At 33.5% G+C, this 19,492-nt stretch overlaps 2 protein-coding genes across 2 annotated transcripts in view; one reads left to right on the plus strand and one right to left on the minus strand.

Annotated features, from left to right (window-relative positions):
* Fkbp14 (peptidyl-prolyl cis-trans isomerase Fkb14) overlaps positions 1-6,654 on the minus strand; it is a 64,238-nt gene extending 57,584 nt beyond the window's left edge. The window contains exon 1 of the mRNA XM_023161046.2: positions 6,470-6,654. Within this exon, the coding sequence (XP_023016814.2) occupies positions 6,470-6,654 (185 nt within the window). The remainder of the gene's footprint in view (positions 1-6,469) is intronic.
* A 39-nt stretch (positions 6,655-6,693) lies between these two features.
* LOC111512673 (uncharacterized) overlaps positions 6,694-19,492 on the plus strand; it is a 94,281-nt gene continuing 81,482 nt past the window's right edge. Inside the window, exon 1 of the mRNA XM_074178988.1 lies at positions 6,694-6,878. Coding sequence (XP_074035089.1) covers positions 6,694-6,878 — 185 coding nt within the window. The remainder of the gene's footprint in view (positions 6,879-19,492) is intronic.

Here is a 19,492-nt window from a genome sequence, read left to right on the forward strand (position 1 = left end):
AACATACGCGATGTGAAGCTTATGATCAAAATAAGAGATAAAGTCAGAAATATATTCAGAAAACCGGTAGAGCTGAAGACTGGAATTATTACAAAACTCTTAGAAACTTTACCAAATCTTCTATTAAGCGGGAAAAGAAGGCTTATCTCGAATACATCGCCTCTAATAATAATCATAATAACTCTTAAGATCTATGGTTACAACTAAAAAAACTCGATATCCAAAATAAAAAACCTACATTGAATCTTTCCTCCAATTTATGTGATCCTAACAACATGAATGATTTTCAGGAATTCAAAGACTTGAAAACTAAAATTTTGGAAAAGGATATTGCTCAACAATTGGTGAACCACCTTCAAAACAATAATCTACTTCCAATTATGCAATCTGGTTTCAGACCAAACTATAGCTGTGCTACAGCTTTATTGAACATATATTGATCGATTTTAGCAAAGCTTTAGATACATTGAATCATCAACTACTTCGATCTATATTACATTATAATGGACTTTCTCAAAGCACTTTGAAATGTTTTGATTCACATCTTTCACATTGACAACAAATTGTTAGAGTGGAGAACCACATGTCAGATTTCAAGAATACTTTTTCAGGTGTCCTACAGGGTTCAATCCTTGGACCTATCCTCTAAATAATTTACACCTCCCATTTGACAACACACAGGTGTATTACTCTTTTATCCCTGGCTCTGTACATTAAAGAGAAAATATCATTAATGAGGATTTGAATCAGTTGGTTAATGTATCGGAGAAACATGCCCTGGAAGTTAATGATTCCAAATGCTCTGTAATTGTATTTGGAAGGAGAGTCACAAGGTCGTAACTTGGCGATCTGATCATAAAAATTGATGGCACTGTTTTACTGGTTGTAAATCAGCTTAAAAACCTGGGAGTTTTTATCGATTATGAACTCAAATTCAAAAAACATACTTTAACATTGATTCAAAGAGCATTTGGGAAAATGAAAGATTTATACCCTCATAGGTGTTGAGCCTAAAAACCAAATTAGTAATTTGTGATTCGTTGATACTATTTATTTTAACCATTGCGACGTACTGTATCATTATTTTCTGAATAAAAATGAGCAACAACCAATTCAAAGAGTTCAAAACTCTTGTTTGAGATTTTCGTACGGTATCAAGAAAACAGAACCGATTTCTCAGACACTTAAAAAAGCCAGGTGACTGAGAATGTACGATAGGCGGGCTCTTCATTCTTCGACATTATTTCATAAGGTTATTGTCAATAGAACACTTCCCTTCCTCTATAACAAAATAACTTATCGAAATGATGTTCCTAATGTGAACATCATACGCAAAATAATCCATGTTGTTAGACACTCAATTGAACTACTCAAAAGGTCCTTTACATATTCAATAGCTGAATTCTATAATAACCTATAACCTTCCTTTCGGTCGAAATCTGTTTCCAGTGTCAGGTACTGCCTGAAAGAACACCTTCTGAAGAAACAATAATACCCGAATATCCTCTACAACACATTGGCTGTTATAGGCTATGGCTAAAATAATTTTAGTATTCTTTTGTTTGTATCGATATCCGCCTAATGTCCCCTCTTTAATCGAATAAAATGTTGTACTCGCTATTACAATTACAATTCAGACCTTCGTATTTTATTAATTTTTTTGTAAGGTGCAAGAGGAAGAACGACCTCTTTTCAATGTTGTATCCTATCAACAAATTTGTATTTTTTTCTTCGTATTGTATCATGTTATTTCTGCAGTCATTTATTATTATTATTATTATTAAATAATACATTTCTTGGAGCTATTTCTAAAATGTCTCAGAGAAGATTCCAGTTGGAGAAATACTAAGAATTTTGGAAAAGCAAAATAATATCAAAAATTACAATTGAGTCTCTTTTATAGTGTTCTGCCACTTTTGTTCACTGACGTTTTTAAAAACATATTTCTACAAGATATTATCAGTAGGTATCAATAGACCCAATAAAATGAAAGTTAAATTTCAGCAAAATATATAAAAAATGATAATGAGGGGTATATTCCAACAGGCGCGATGGAGGAATTTTGTGTTATAGAAAGTATGTGATAGTGATATGTTATCTGTTTTTTCAAGGTACTTTATTGTTTGAGTAGAGCGTTCGATAATATTATTAGATTGATTAATCATGATAATGTCACCATACTAATTGAATCTCATTTTATCTGGCAAAAATATCCAAATTTTTTGGAACTTTTTCAGTGATACGATCTAGTATTTTTTTAAGTTGTTTCAGTAGTTCAAACGTTGGATTCTTCGCTTCTAACATTTGAAAATGTATTCTATAAATGATTGACTCATGATTAGATATGTGTCAGACCCACCAAGTAGGTACACCTACACTTTCTTTTCTTCAGATTTGAGAAAGTTGGAGTTTCCGAATTACAGTCGAACCGTAATTTATTCATTTAGAAAGTAATACATTTGTAGTGAAGAGTGGCGAATCTTTTGCATTTGATATATTTTGACACTCAATTTGTTTTATCGTTTACTGTGCGGTAGATAATTTACCTACTTATCGCTCTGTCAACTAACAGTAGTCCAGACAATCTAGTAAAAGTTAGATTAAATTTAACTGTTGATTAACAATAGATGAAAGCTTTGAAACATGCACTTTGAATAAGTATTTTTGATTATTATCGAGTAGAAAAGCAAATTGAAAAATGCGCGAGTCAGCGGAAGACATTTTCACACTTGGAACAAAAATTAATCGCGAGTTCAAATCGAAAACTGTGGAACCTCCATCCATGAACTATCTCCAGCGATTCAAATTTAATGTGAATCGCTACTTTTCACAGGCACCGCTCTAAGAGCGCCTCAAGGATTTTTCTGTAGTGCTTGAGTATGTTTTGTCCGTGAAAAAAAGAACTAATGCACCAATTTTTTGGCGTATTTTTTACTTAAAAACACAAACATTGATTTTACGACTATTACTTGTGATGAACTGTTTGGAACCTTTGGTGTAGTAATAAATATTACTGAGTTTTTCCCAACAATAAACTGTTATTTTACCACCTCGACACGTGTTTCGATCACCAAGTGATCTTCAAGAGGAAGACCAAACGGTTTGATCATCTTCAAGATTCAAGTTCGATCTTTCTGTTGAAGATGATCACTTGGTGATCAAAACACGTGTCGAGGTGTTGAAATAACGGTTTGGGGTTGGAAAAAACTTCAGTACCTCAATCATGAAAACTTCTCCTAGGAACAGTTATTTAGAAACTGGCGAACATCACGTGCATAGTGCGGGAGATGCACCGTCATGTTGGATATGCTTTCATTTGATGAGTTTAGGATTGGTGGAAAAATATTGTCAAGAAAAGGTATAAGTTAATTTTTCAAACATTCTCTTCTGTGAGATATCATTTAAAAATAAAGGGGCAACAATGCTGTCTTTTATTATCCCTGCCCAAACATTAACTTTCTGAGGGTGTTGAGTATGATCCTCAATCACTCAATCAGGATTATTCCTGCACCAATGCCTGCAGTTTTGAAGATTCACTTAACCATTCAGGCAAAGAGTAGGCTCATCAGAAAATATAAGTGATTTGTTAAAACATGGATTGCGTATACATGAATCCTGCATCATTTGGCAGAATTCCATATGGCGATTAGTAGCATCTTCATTCAGTTATTTTATTTCATATATTTATTTTAAATGAAATACAAAACGGGACAAACCCAAAAAGAGTATTCACAAATGATGAAGTGGAAATAACAATAAATGATTTGATTGTTATAAATAATATGCAATAACGTGTTATGAACAGTGCAGTGCAGTACAAATTACAATAGTTAGATATGAAAATGGTGATTGTATGAACGTTTGAGAGACGTGGTGAAGGGAATTAGAAAAGATGTCAATTTCTATTGAGAGAGTTGTAGGATTTACAACTCCCTATTTACAACCCCCTATTTAGGGGAGAATTCAAATAGTAATTAGTTTTACTTTGATTTGTTTGGATTGAATGTAATCCTCTGGTATTATACAGAGGTATATTTATCAAAAGTTGGTTCAATATAGAACTGCTGTCCAAACAATTATTTATTATTTTATATAGGAAGTTAATATCAGCTATTTGGCGTCTATCCGCCAAAGATATCAGATTGAGTTGTATTTTAATTTGTAATGAATCTTTGAGATCATTAAAGAATTTTCTGTTGATATAGGTGACGAATTTGCTTTGTATACCTAGATTCAAGTCTTTCAATGTACGAGATATACAGGGGATTTCAAATAACTGAAGCAGAATTGAACTGGCTATTTACATAAGCCATGTAAAGTCTACGAACAGAGTTAGTATTACGGAAGTCGTGACAAGTTCTGATCAGAAATCCAAGAGCTTTGTTGGCTTTTTTGCAATATAGTTAATATGCGAGTCAAATGATAGCTTAGAATCATATAATACTCCTAAGTCCTTGACTTCAGATGTTGCTGTTTGTTTATGTGATATTATTGGTGGTGGTAAATATCGATGTCGTTCTGAATGAGAAGTGAATCGTTGGAACATGTCTCATTATGGAATTGATGTAGTTGTACTTGTATACTAACATCAAGTTTAACGTTATCTTCTATTCTAGGACGTCTAGCATTCGGAATATATTTAACATGATCAGTTTCTCTGATTTTTTTCCCAATCTCACTAACTGTTGAACAAGTGATAGGTCTATTTGGATACTTCACATTTGACAAGTCGCAAGTCTCTTGCTGTGTATCAAATTCAATGAAAATTTAAATTACTATACGTTGGGTTTCACTTAAAGTAGCCACAGTTTACTTTCAAACCCTCTTTCATGTAGTGACAAATTTCACAAAACGCCTCAAGTTGATATCTCAACTGACACTAAATCACTCTTCACCGCAATATTTGCGATTGTTTTTTCATTCATTTTAGAGAAATAGCTGAATAAAAAAATGTAATATAATAAGAATATACGAACTATTCATATCTGAAAGGAACCATTGGTGGTGCCTAGGGTATTAGAGCTTTGGCGGTAAGTCAAAGATATGAAATTTTGCATTTATCCATAAAGAAATTCTCTCAACTCTCGGGTTGAGTCGAGACGAGCAAAACCCAGACTACCCCGAGAAAAATTCGTACTATGTTACAACCACGGTTTGCGATTGGTTTGCGAACGGTTTGCGATTGGCTCGCAAGCCGCACGCCAATATTTTTCAAATGCCAAAAATTCTAATTTACCAAAAGTGGAAGCATATGGTTGCAATATGATTGTGTATCCTCACTTTATGCACATGATGTTTGTGAGATTCTAAATAACTGTTTTCCTAGGAAGTGGATTAGTAGGTACGGAACGAAAGTGTGCCCCTAAGATTTCCAGATCTGAAGCCACTACATTTTTCCATAGGGTTATTCGACCGACCTCGAAACTTCATGTTGGTAGACCGTGACATTCAGAAGAGATGGAAAATCGGGTTAGGGTCGAAATTAAAATATATCAAATTGATGATCATCCCTGATTGCGGTATTGAAAGACCTTCCAGATGAAGTACCACAAAACCTGTATTTCTGTTTGAAAAATCGCCTATGACGTCACTGCGACAAAACGAGTGACGTTATACCTTCAGGATATACATTTGATAATCGGCATTCAAAAATAAAAATCAACCTATTTCAGGATTTTGGACAAAAACTACATGGCTTGCGAAATAACAAATTTGTTCCATAATTGGGGAATTCTGCCGCTTGCTGTCTAAGATATTTTCTTAAATATTTTTCAATATTATTCGACGGTCTGTCTGTCAAAAATGCATGATGTTTTGTGACTGTCATTACTCTAGTGACTGTAGTGACGTACCGGTACTGAAAGGAACAATTTTCACGGCTACCGGCAATAAAAATAATCTTCACCAATTTTGATTGATCAATCTGAAGAACACTTTACTGTGATAATTTCCACTCTGCTATTGAATTATTTTTTGTGTAAAATCCAATGAAAATAATCATACTTGATACTTGTAGAAGCAGATAAACAAATTTTTTATTGGAAACATTTTTATTGAAGGTAAAATTTATTTTATTTTTGCCTTTAAGACATCGAATTCACTAGGACTGTCAAGGTGACATTTGTTATATAAAGGAAAATACCAATCTCCTGATTTTTTGAATATTTGTATTTTCCACGTTTGAAGGAAAAATATTGGTTTGGTTCAGGAAGAAAGATGTTTGTGTAGCACGCATGGTAGACGGACTCCCTCAACAGGTCGTCCATCTCCACGCTTGCCCAAAAAAACTTCACTTTTTGTGGCAATAAAACAACATACTACTATATTCGTTTGATAGAGACCTAAATACAAAGCATCGGAAAAAGTCGTAACAAAAAAATTGACTTCATCGATGTCACACAAGTTTGAAAAAGTGTTTACCTATATTACGGTAATCGCCTATCACCTAGAAACAAGTCAATGAACTTACCTAGAATCAAATTTGGTGCCATCGGTCAAAGTACCGGTATAGTGCATGGTCAACATATCTCCATTTTTCGATTTATTTTCACACGTCTCTGGTTTGTAGAGCACTTCAATTTTAAGGTCCGCATTACTCCGCGCAATTGCTGCAAACGCGCTGATAAAACAAAATCCTGATATGAACCTAAACATGATTCCAAACAACTCGAAACCAAGTATCAAACTGAATGAATGTACGGCAAGAAGTTGCCACGAGACTTTGCCACGCTGCAAACGACGTCACCGTTATCTCACTTCCACTTGCGAGCGGTGAGGAACGTATTGAAATTCGAAAGCCACAGGTCGGAGTTTCATTGGTTTGCTGTTTGTGGTGGCAGATATGACGAATTTGAACATAACGGGATCACGATAGACAAGTATCTTTTTTTTTGTTACATTTTTTTGTTTGTTTATGTTACTTTATATCTAAATGAGAAACAGTTTATACATGTTTTTTCTAATACAACATACATATTCTGAATTGAAGAGGTTATAATTTTAGAAGTGATTAATTTTTGGGAAAGAAAGTTTTTGGCTTTCTACTACTCCATCTCGATACAAAAAAATGAGGGAATCTTCCAAAGAAAGGAAGTAATCAATTTGAAAATAAGTACCTCTATACATGGATGTGTAGATCGTACATATTCTGTTTTAAAAAACGTGTGTTTTTCGCCTGAACTTTCTTTTTCTGAAAATTTTGAAGATATGGGTAATCACTAGTATGCCTAGATCTTTAAAACTAGGTACGCAACGGATTTTGATGTGGGTTTTTTAAATACATAGAGTGATTCAAGAAGGTTTATATGTATACAGGGTATATCTTGACGAGTTAACGCAATCTATATATAGAAAACTGAGAGTAGGGCCATTCTGAAAATTGGTAGGATGGGTGAAGAACTAATGAAGAATTCAACTGAAATATTTTCGTTGAGATGACGTTTCGGGTTTCACCGGAAGTGACGTCATCTTTGTTATTTTTAATGGCATACCCTGTTTTTCACCTCATTTTTTAATTCTTCCAATGATTTAGATTCTAACTCATGTATCATATCCTGTACCCAAAATGAACCGTTTTCGAGTTATTCGAGTTGTTTTAGAAAAAGTGACAGATGCAGCCTCTCGAACATACGTCCTTTTTATTTAAATCACCATTTTTTAAAATATGCAGCTAATTGAAGGTTGCACAGGTTACAGTTTACAGGTTACAGGTTACACATAGGTTACACATAAGTTTTGGGTATAGGGAAGTGTATCATAACTAGGGTTCATTTTCATAATAGAATTGAATATTGAGGAAAAAAATGGGGGTTCCTATTTGAAAAAGTTGAGATTTTTAATTTTTCTCACTTATTGGACCCTAATTTTTTAGCACCCTGTGGATTATTCAGTGAACATGAAAATGATGCGTAATCCGTTCAACCTTCAATTATCACGATTCACTAGCTGCATATTTTTGAAAATGTTAATTTACATGAAAATAACAAAGATGACGTCACTTCCAGTGAAACCCTAAACGTCATTTTAACAAAAATATTTCAGTTGAATTCTCCATTAGATCTTCATCCATCCTATTAATTTTTAGAATCGCCCTACTTTCAGTTTTCTATATATAGATCGCGTTAATTCGTCAAGATATACCCTGTATAACATGCATAATATAGTAGAGAAACACTGATAATTTTAGAGGTTTGTAATGTGATGTAAATAAATAAATTTTTTGCGCTTACTTTGCAAAATCTGCAAACGCTGGCTACAGTATTGTACAGTATTGTAAAAAGTCTACAAAAAAATCCGCGATGGTATATGCCTATCTCCGGAAATAATGGCTTATTTGCGGAGCGATTTTAAGGAATACAGCGTTAGTCCTTATCCAATGAAATTCCTCAAATACATTATGCATTCGAAATAGATCAATATGGGTAACTAATACCCCTTATTGTATGATTTTCACTATAAAGAGATTTACAAAAACAGCGACACGTGTTTCGCTATACAATATCTTTCTCGAGCATGTAATTCAAATGAATATTTTCAGAGTTGCCTAGTTGTTGCCTGCGGCTTCGCCCACGTAAAATTTGGTTTGTCACATTAAGTTTCATGACAGACCACTTTAAACAAATAGTTACAATATTATCTATCTAACACTTCAGGTTTCCAATTTCAAAACTGACGTAATTCATTACAATCTTCGAACTCCTATTTTTTCCCTTTGGGAGTGGAAACTCCTGATTCCTTTTGTTGATGCTTATTCACGCTATACAAAGAACCTACCTGCACATTTCAAAATTCTAGGTTCAGTAGTTACGGCTATACGTTAATATAAGAGCAGGCAACAGCTAGTAATTTATATTTTTACTTCAATGATACAGTAACTAAAAAAAAATTGCCAACTACATTGAGTAATGAAAGAAATTCGCACAACCGTCAACGACGTCTGCCTTCATACGTCTGCTCGAGTTAGGGTCGCGGGCATCGCTCGGCGATGGCGCTTCATTGCTTAGACCGCCCCTCCACCCCCGTGCATCGTCTCTCGTCGTCTTACAGTAGACGCGACGCATAATGGCTTACAGCGTTTCGTCAAGTTAATTTTATCGTGATTACTTTCAAATGATTCGTCCAAATTTTTTATTGTGAAAGACAGAGTTTGTCTATATTGAATACTTGAAACGACAATTGTATCAATTTTTATAAAAATTTGACAGATATTTTGAAGTGTGCATTTCAAAAAATGCATCCAATTTAATTGTATTTTGTATACAGTGGCTACTACATAAGAGGCAGATATATGGTATCGCGGACTTTCATTCAGAACTATTTGAGATAAACAATCTTACGGTACATTATTTGCATGTAAACAGTTCTTAGGGAGCAAAAATTTTTCCGACTTACTCAATACTTATCGTTATATTATGAGCAAAATCACACAAAACCTTTGTAAATTGTAGCCTATAAGTTATTCTTATGTATAAGCTTATGTATAATCCGTTCAGTTGTTTAGGCGTGAAAGAGCCACAAACATACATACAACCATCCTCACAATCTCTCACATTAATATACGTATATATAGAATAAAAATGCAAAGACATACTGGTTGCGGTGGTACCGGTCGGGGGCCGGCGGCTTGTTTCTATAGCACTTTATGATTAGCAGCTATCGCACGCGTTTATATGTACACTTAGTATCACCATTGCACCCGTGCGGAGCCTAGGCGACCGCGAAAAAATCACTATTTTATTGACAAGCGTATTTTTTCGTTAAATTGTCATATTTTGGAAATGAGATAACCTTTTTATTGATTTTACTTTGGTATTTCACTGATGTAATGGGTATAGAATTTTGGAATTACTTTCTCAAAATGTATACATATTCTGTGTTGAAAAAAGTTTCATTTACGCCTTAACTCTAATTTTCTGAAACATTTTACGGAATGGTATCAATATATTGCTTTAAAAATTGAAAAAAATCATCATTTTATTTGACAAGCATCTTTTTTGTTGCATAGAATCTTGTCATATTTTGGAAATGATTTGGAACTCGTTTATTGATTTCACTTCCATATTAGTGGGAAAAAAATGAAAATGTGAAAATTTATTTCACTGACGGGGTGATTTTGGTGAAACTGGTATTGAATTTTGGAGTTACTTTCTCAAAAAGCATACATATTGAATTGAAAAAAGTTTTGTTCACCACTTTACTCTGATTTTTGCAATTTTTTACAGAATAGACATCAAATTCGAAAATGTTACAAATCACCCTTTCACATGCCCAGTTCACTCCTATTTTTATTGGTTAAATTTTGAGGTATGGATTTTATATTCAATATTGAAATTATTTTCTCAAAATACTCAGTCTGAGTAGAAAATGGAAAGTGAAACACTCTGTGTGGGATAAATATTGTCACGCTTTGCCCCTCCACTTTACTCTTGCCATTTTCGACGAAATTATGTGGAATAGCTATTAGGTTTTTTCAAAGTGCATGTTGCGAATGGAATATGAAAAATAAAAATTCCTGTATAAAAAAAATATTGACCCTTTCACATCTTTACTTTATGGTAATCATATTCCAAATTATTATGGACATTTTTTCGAAATGCATATTAGATACTGAAAAATCACTTGTTCGATTGATGACCTATTTATTTGGGGGAAATTCATATTGAGTATAGGATAGAGAAAATAACTTTTGTCTAATTTATACCCATATTTTTATTTTTTACAAGTTTCGGTTTATTAAAGTATTCTCAAGTAAACGCAGTTTGATAAACAAATCTTTAAATATACAATACTATAGTCAATTTAATTTAGGTAGATTAATTAAACCTATACCTGATATAACAAAAAAGTTATCTGAATCATTAATACTTCATTTGAAATACCAAAAAGATAATCATTCAACTTCCATAACATATCAAAATTACTGAGTATTGATCAAAAAACACTACTTGTGGATTGCTCCAAATACCAGTGGATCCTAAACTTGTCGAAATTCACAAGTTCAAGTAATAACAATAATAATAAATTTATTTCGCTCGTTGAAAAGTATATAACAGTGGATAATTAAATTAGTACAATAACAATTTTAGAATAGTTCAAGTAAACGATATTGTGCAAACTGCCTTCCAGTAGCTTCCCTATAATAATATAGTTAGGAAGCTTCATTCACTAACTTTCTTCGAAAACTTCTGATGATTCCTCTTCCATATTATCTGTTTCACTATCACTTTCGTCATTTAAATCAATCATGAGTTTATTTCCATCATTAATATGGAAAGGTCCAGTTTTTAATCCTTTTCTGCCAGTCATCTTCCGTAATATCAGATACTTCTTCTTTAATTAGCTATTACCTTCTTATCAAATTTGGGAAAACTCTTTTTAAACCTGATGCTTTGTTTCAATTTTCCCTAAACCAACTCGATGGGATTGAACACACAAAAAACACACAAAAAATTTTTCGATACTCAAATGCATCCGAATCTTATTCACTGGTATCTTTCTTTCGCATTGTTCACCATCGGTATTGGAATCACTATACTGGAAAAAGTTTATGTTGTTATCACACTCGTTATTACTATTAGTACTTTTCCAAGAACGCCACATTTCAAACAGCTAACAAAAATTTTGAGTAATTATCATAACTGCACGAATATCGAACTTCAACACTCATATCGAGATCAGTTCCTAAACCGAATGACCCGATGGCGATAACCATCCCCGCATTCCCCGATTTCTATTCGTCACCGTGACATGACTTCAAATTTTATTTTATGACTCTTCAGCCAATCATAAAACTTGGTTAGTAAAAATCACTCAATACGAACCGCCAATTCTAGGGTCCACGTGGACTAGTTCGCAGCCGGTTCATTTCCATGTATTGGTTTTTTGGCCTTTGAGAGTGCCGCCAACTTTAAGTGTGCACAATATCGTTTACTTCGACTATACTCATACAAATGAAAATATTTTGTTACTAACAACAAAAAGAAAAAATTGCACTGGGATTGGAACTCGTGAAACCCGTGATTGGTAGTGGTATCGTGTGTGTGTATGTACTCCAACAAAATGGCATTTGAATGCTGTAAAACAAAACCATTTATTCATTACGTGTGTAAGCTTATTTTTGTCTTTTTATTATTTTTTCTTTTTTATGTTCCATTTGGTATTTTATTAATAGGACTGATAAAAAATAAATAGGTTTATTTATTTTTAAGCAATTATAATAGTTTATATTAAGGATTTCACTTGTTGGGTTCATAACTGAACTGTAATGCTTGACTGGTTTCAACAATTGAAACTTTCTTGATGTACCATTTGGGATTTTATAATAATTCTATAGTGTACTTGACCGATAAATAGAGAAAAAAGAAATGTTTCTATGTTTTTCACCGAAGCTGCCTGCAAACAAAATTCAAAAGTGAAGTGAAATTTTTGAGAGGTAACTTCATTATTTGCTGTGAGGAAAAAACAAACATCACAGATGAAATAAGTATTTTGGAGGAATCCATCAGTGAACTATCATTAGACAGCCAAATGAAGGATACATATATGAAGAAATTAAAGAATGAAACTCTCATGAATGAAACTCTAATAAACGAGGCATTACAGTTGGAATCATATTACAATGATTCACTGAATGAACAAAGGAAAATTACCGCTGAGAAACAAAAAATTATAGATGAACTTCAACAAAAAGATGGCAGAAAGGCAAAAACCATAGAATGTTCAGCTACCCAAACAAACGTTGAAGTAAAAATATCTATAGGGACTTCTACTGAAGGTATCATGCTCAGTGGCGTAAATAAGGGAACAGAAACCATCATCGAATCTTCTGATAAGGCTTCACAGACAAACTTCAACAAACATCTCACTAAAGTCGATGGTCATTTAGTACGTAATTCAGACAACCTAAATAACACAACAATTGAGTCTCTCGGTGAAAAAACTACTTTTGATTAAGGTTTAAAAATAATACTGCCATTTCCAAAGGGAAAAATGAATTAGAGGAGGCTTTGAAAGTGAAAAACCCAGCGTATAAAAAATTAACGCCGTTGCGGAAAACGGTGGCTATAGAAGATGCCATAACCAGTATGGCAGTTAGGACTTGGGTAACAGATGATGACATGGACGTTTCTGAAATGTCCGAAACGTATACACAGTGTAGACATGAAAATATTCAAGTGAATGTGTTAGATTCACCTGATATAGTAAATTTTTGTGAAAGAGAACAAACAGGAAAAACAAAAATCGAAGAATACATACAGGGCAACATGGAATCCCTTGTTAATATTGCTTCAAATATGCGTGAGCCACTGAACACAAGATATCTGGTTGAGAGTGTAGAACTCATCAACTCTGATGAAGTGCCAGAAATTCCCAAAAAAAGTATATCGATCTTTGGAGACGAAGTTTCAAACAAATTTTCACCAGCACTGAAAAAGGTAGTGGATGAAAACAAATACTGCGTAAAAGAAATGATTAGTCCAAAACGGAGCTTGCAGAATTGACTAATAATATTTTTGAAAAGAGTATTAATCCTGGTTATGAAGATTATATTATAGTTATGTTCAAAACCCCCAATATCAGTAATCATCGCAGTATGAATATAGCCTTGAAACAAATTATGCCACTTAGCAACTCCACCAATCTTCTGATAACAACAGAAAAACATAATGAAGATAAAATACTGTTACGAATATTGAGTAAAAGAATCAACAATTTCAAAAAAGAAAATCGTAAGGGTTCTATACATTTCTTGGTTGATCACCAGAAAAAAGGAAATAAGTTCGACATACTAGAAAAGGTAAACGCCTCTCTTTCTGAAGACAGAAACTGTTCTGTTTTAAAAACTGTTAAAACAATAAAAATTTATTACAAAAATCAGACAGATGCTGTGGAGAATTCTTTTTTAGTGACTCCACTTTTACTGAATCCAACGAATTAGTCGGAATTTCTTCATCCTACATTCATAAGAATAAATCCAATCTACCTTATTCATTGAGCCTGATATTGTTGAATATTCAATTGGCCAGAAATAAGTATTCTGAAGTGTATTTTTTATTTGAGAAGTTGCATTTTCCTGACATCATCCTAATAACGAAACATTGGTTGAATCCAAATGAAAACATGCATTTACCAAATTACAGTGTTTGTTTTGCAGAAATTCACCATAAGGGGGAACTATAATTTTGGTTAATAACTCTCTGCTCAACCAACTGAATTTCGTGAAAGTTGATAAATATATTTTGCATATATAGATCACCTTCGTCTGATCCAAATTTATTACTCAGTGGACTGAAACACATTTTGCATGATATACCAACTACTGCAAGTATTGTATTGACAGGAGATCTGAATATGAATTATGAAGACATTAACTCAAAAGACTCGTCCACTCGCATTACGCAATATTCAAAATCAACTATTGATTATGTATGTACTAACCTGAATACTGAATCTGTGTTTTGCGAGGTATTACCCTCAAGTTTGTCAGACCACGAAGTCATCCACTTTAATGTTAAATTGGACTACAACAATGAAAATTGTTCGAAATTCAAATATGGAAGACTGTACTGTGCTACAAATTATAATAGGTTCTACGATTTGTGCCTTTTAATAGACTGGAATCAAATTCTACTATCTGAAGATCCCTTTCTAGAATACTATAGCATGTTATTCAATAATAGATTTCCAATACAAAAAGTAAAAATAAAAAATAATGATAAAAAAGAATGGATAACGAAGGGAATAAGGATTTCTGCAAGAAATTTTCGTTGCTTACAATACATTAGAAAGTTCACATCATCCGCATATATTTTAAATTATTTCACCTGCTACCGCAGAATGTCTAGAAACACCATAAAACTAGCTAAAACTCTTTATTATACTAACAGAATAAACACAGCAAGCAATAAGTCAAAAGAAACGTGGAAGATAATTAATGATCTCAAGAGAAAGGGTAGAAAGCAAAAATTGGACACTCCATTATCATCCACCGATTTCAATGACTATTTTTGCATGATGGGAGAAAAATTAACAGAAACATTCCGTATGATCCACTTGATATTGATATAGCAAATAATTTTATACTATATGACACAAACCTCTTAGAATTGAATGGAGTCTTTAGGGAGTTAAAAAATGAACACACTTCAGGAATTGACGATATCTTGAATATTTTCGAAAATCTACCAGACAATGCTTTATCAGTACTAGTTGACATAATAAATATCCCATTTAGTGAAGGAGTTTTTCCAAATTTTCTCAAAACGTATATTGATATTCTTCTCAATAAAGGTGGAGATATTGGCATCTCTTCTAACTTCCCACCTATCTCTTTAATAACAACTCTTGCAAAGATTATAGAAAAACTAGTCAAGAGAAGACTAGTTGGTTTTCTCGAGAGAAACCAGATATTAAACAAATGTCAGTTTGGATTCCAGAGTAGACAAAACACTCATGATGCCATTTTTCATTATTGTACAGTCTATATAACAAATTAAATGAGGGAAAGATTACAGCTGCTGTGTTCTGTGACATATCGAAAGCGTTTGACTGTGTTAGTCATGGTACACTGCTTCGGAAACTACAACAGTATGGTATATAAGGTGTAAGTCTCAATTGGTTTGAATCTTATTTATCTGAGCTTAGTCAAATTGTTAAAACGACTAATTATTCTGAGGAAGGAAAAATAAACTGTGGAGTTCCACAAGGCTCAGTCCTAGGTCCACTGTTATTTCTTTTGTATATAAATGATCTTACATCTATTGATATTGAAGGAGAGTTCACACTATTCGCTGAAGACGCTGACTAACTTTTTAAAACCCCTTGTAGAATTGGAACCAGATGATGTGCGTGCATAAAAATCGAAAAAGCCTTATGGAATCTTGAGTAGATTAACATAGCGATACTAATTTTCTTGTTACCCAAACTGATTTCGAAAAAAAATTGTTGAAACAATCAGACTCATTTTTTGAGATTCCTTGTAGAGTTGGAACCAGGAGTAGTGCGTTCATGAAAATCACACAACTCTTATAGAATCTTGGGTAGATCAATATAGTGAAAACCGTTTTCTTGTCATCCATACAGATTTCCATAAAAAATTGTTGCAACAATCAGACTAACTTTTTAAAACCCCTTGTAGAATTGGAACCAGATGGTGTGCTGCGTACATGAAAATCGAAAAAGTATTATGGAATCTCGGGTAGATCAACATAGTAATAACAATTTTCTTGTCACCCAAACAGATTTCGAAAAAAAAATTGTTGAAACAATCAGACTCATTTTTGAGATTCCTTGTAGAATTGGAACCAGGAGATGTGCGTTCATGAAAATCACACAACTCTTATAAAATCTTGGGTAGATCAACCTAGTGGAAACCGTTTTCTTATCACCCATACAGGTGGAATCTTGAGTAGATTGACGTAGTGATAACAGTTTTCTTGTCACTCAAAGAGATTTCAAAAAAAAATTGTTGAAATAATCAGACTCATTTTTTGAGGTTCCTTGTTGAATTGGAACCAGATGATGTGCGCTCATGAAAATCACACAACTTGAATCTTGGGTAGATCAACGTAATGCGAACTGTTATCTTGTCACCGATACAGATTCCTGGAAAAAGTTATTGAACATGTCAGATTTATACTTTCCAATACCCCTCGTAGAATTCAAACCTGATGATTTGCGTTCATCAGAATGTCACACTTTCTCAAGTAGATCAATGTTGTTGAATTCGTTTTCTTTCTTTCATCAATACGGATTTCGTAAAAATGATTTTTTTAAATGTAATACAAATGAGTAAGAATATTGCTTCCCTTCCAGTTTGAAGATATTGTGGCAAATTGAAGAATTAACTGTCCTAAACAAATTCATTTACAACAATATTTCACTGATGACAAACTAATTTATTTACAACACTTAGCAACTAACGCTTAATTTATTTCCACTATTTAACCCTGCGTCCTAGACGTGGGGTGTGACAGCCGTAGAAAATTCCATATAACTTTTCGAAATTGGCGCCCCAGCGTCGGATATATTTAGTAGTTTCCGCTAGTTTCCACTCTCATAATTCACATCTCAAATCAGTTGTCGTTTGACGTATGTTTGAATCAGATCTGTTATAAAACGATTGGGGTGCTCAAAACCCCACATGTCTCCATACGTTCCAAAATTATGCGCATTCAAAGAAAACCAAATCGGGTAGTTTTTCAAATTATTCGATAAAAATTGGTGATTATGAGCGAGAAATGGTCCGTCTTCAGTCCTTATGGGATGAAATAGGAAGTGATGATGAAATTGACGAATCTGATGGTGATGAAACGAGCGATAATGTTAGCATCGTTAGTAACTATCCAGATTTCGAAGATCAAAGGCGAAACTGTGGAACCTCCATCCAAAAGACTCAAACAAAATGGTCAAGGAAGGTCTCAAGATTGCCATTGTGCCCGAGGTCGAAATACAAAATACATTTGTAACAAATGCAATTAATTCATATGTCTGGATCATGCAGAAATGTACTCTGCAAATCTTGCGTAGAAATGGCAAACGTTGATGAACTGTAACTTTTTATGATTTTCAATAATTTTTTTTTATTTCCATTTTATGATGTTTTATTATCTGTTTGAACTAGCAATTTATATGTATTTAGTCGTTTTATGTGCAAAAGACTTTTTCGAGTAAATCTATATTTTTTTCCATTGAAAGAACCCATTGTTTTGGTAGAAACGGAATATAACGATTAATTGCTCGTTTTGGTAAATCGAAAATTATTTTATTGCAAAAAGGGATATCACAGAATAGAATTTTCATAACAACTATGTTGCAATTCAAAAAAAAGTTAATTTCAACAGAAAAATCATACTTATGATGTACTGTTTGGTGTAGTAATGAATATTACTGGAGTTTTTTCCCAACAACAAATCGTTATTTTTACACCTCGACACGTGTTTCGATCACCAAGTGATCATCTTCAGGTGGAAGATAAAAAAAAAACTGAAAAATCATATTGGGGTCTCACACACCGCACGTGTCTACAAAAAAAAGTTCACATGTCGGACGCAGGGTAAAATTTCTTGTTTAGTCGCACGATTCACTTTCTGAACTGCCCTCTTGGGTTGGGAAACCGGGCTTATATAATGTAACGGTTTGATGTCATGTGTTTGTTACATGATTCAGCCGGCATACTGGTCAGGTTCGGCTTCAGATTCGTTACAGTATTCTCGAAATCTGTTATTTGTATATTGAAAATTTCATAAAGTGAATTGGGGTTAGGAATCATCCGGTTCCAATTCTACAAGGAATCGCAAAAAATGAGTCTGATTGTTTCAACATTTTTTTTTCGAAATCCGTTTGGGTAGCAAGAAAACTGTTATCACTACATCAATCTACTCAATATTCCATAAGACTTCTTCGATTTTTATGCACGCACATCATCTGGTTCCAATTCTACAAGGGGTTTCAAAAAGTTAGTCTGATTGTTGCAAACATTTTTTATGGAAATCTGTATGGGCGACAAAAAAACAGTTTTCACTATGTTGATCTACCCAATATTCTATAAGAGTTGTGTGATTTTCATGAACGCACATCATCTGGTTCCAATTCTACAAGGTGTTTGAAAAAGTGAGTCTGATTTTTACAACATTTTTTCCTGCAAATCTGTATGGGTGACAAGATAACTGTAATCACTACGTTAATCTACCCGAGATTCCATAAGACTTGTTCGATTTTTATGCACGCACATCATCTGGTTCCAATTCCACAAGGGGTTTAAAGAAGTTAGTCTGCTCGTTTCAACAATTTTACTCTCGAAATCTGCATGGGTGACAAGAAAACAGTTTCCACTATGTTGATCTACCCAAGATTCTATAAGAGTTTTGTGATTTCCATGAACGCACATCATCTGGTTCCAGTTCTACAAGGAATCTCAATAAATCAATCTGATTGTTTCAATAAATATCTATTTTGAAATCTGAAAGATGACGAAAACTGTTATCGTCAAGTTGATTTACTCAAGAAACTATGGAAGTTGTGTGATTCTCATGAACGCACATCATCGGGTGTCATTTCTACACTGAGTATTGGAAAGAAAGTCTGATAGTTCCAATATTATTCTTTCCTGAATCTGTATTGTTGATGAGAAAACGGTTATCAACGCGTCAATCTACTCAAGATTCTATAAAAAGTTATACACCAAATAGTCTTAATAATTTCACGTTCAACCTATAGTGAATAGGTATTTCCAGCCACAGATATTAGTACGGGTGCTTATAATTTCATATCTCAACCATATATTTTTATTTTCCTCTACGTCAGCATGTGTGGCCAGAAAGTTGTGGATAACTTCACGCCAATAATTTGAAGACCATATCAAGAGTCTCAAATCAAAGTTATCCTCAGGGTCTTATGCTGTGAGGCTGACATCTTATGAGTTGGGATTTGCTGCTGCCAAAGTAGTATATCACTCTCTCATAGAATCTCATCTACGATATGGAATTCCTTTCTG

This window comes from Leptinotarsa decemlineata, unplaced genomic scaffold (assembly GCF_025532065.1).
Source record: "Leptinotarsa decemlineata unplaced genomic scaffold, Ldec_3_MD MMD2_tig00004307_RagTag_RagTag, whole genome shotgun sequence".
Classification (NCBI taxonomy): Eukaryota; Metazoa; Arthropoda; class Insecta; order Coleoptera; family Chrysomelidae; genus Leptinotarsa; species Leptinotarsa decemlineata.